The sequence below is a fragment of the Pyrgilauda ruficollis genome, unplaced genomic scaffold, assembly GCF_017590135.1.
Source record: "Pyrgilauda ruficollis isolate IOZ18807 unplaced genomic scaffold, ASM1759013v1 scaffold1188, whole genome shotgun sequence".
Classification (NCBI taxonomy): Eukaryota; Metazoa; Chordata; class Aves; order Passeriformes; family Passeridae; genus Pyrgilauda; species Pyrgilauda ruficollis.
The window spans coordinates 1-442 of record NW_024510188.1 but is presented as its reverse complement, the minus strand read 5'-3'; the positions used below and the strand labels follow the sequence as shown (position 1 = coordinate 442).

The 442-nt window shown below is 62.2% G+C and overlaps 1 gene segment (V, D, J or C); it reads right to left on the bottom strand.

Moving 5' to 3' along the window:
- Positions 1-310, bottom strand: part of LOC121363245 — a 2583-nt gene extending 2273 nt beyond the window's left edge. Inside the window, 1 exon segment of the V gene segment in view lies at positions 61-310. Coding sequence covers positions 61-310 — 250 coding nt within the window.
- Positions 311-442: the final 132 nt, after the last annotated feature.

The window sequence follows — 442 nt, the reverse complement described above, 5'->3', positions numbered from 1 at the left end:
GGGGGGAGGGTCTGGGATTTGGGGACAGGGGGGGCTCGGAGGTGGGGGTGGGGACATCACCGGGGTCGTCAACATAAGCATCACCGGTATGGGGATATTTCACACAGAAATAGGATCCGGAATCCTCGTCCTTGAGGCTGTTCATGGTCAGCGTCACCGAGCTCTGCCCGTTGTCCCTGGAGATCGTCACCCGGCCCTTCAACGACGGCGCGTGGCCGCTCCAGCCGCCGTTTTTGTTGACACTGGCGACGTATTCCAGCCCCTGCCCACAGAAATAGGATCCGGAATCCTCGTCCTTGAGGCTGTTCATGGTCAGCGTCACCGAGCTCTGCCCGTTGTCCCTGGAGATCGTCACCCGGCCCTTCAACGACGGCGCGTGGCCGCTCCAGCCGCCGTTTTTGTTGACACTGGCGACGTATTCCAGCCCCTGCCCGGGTCTCTG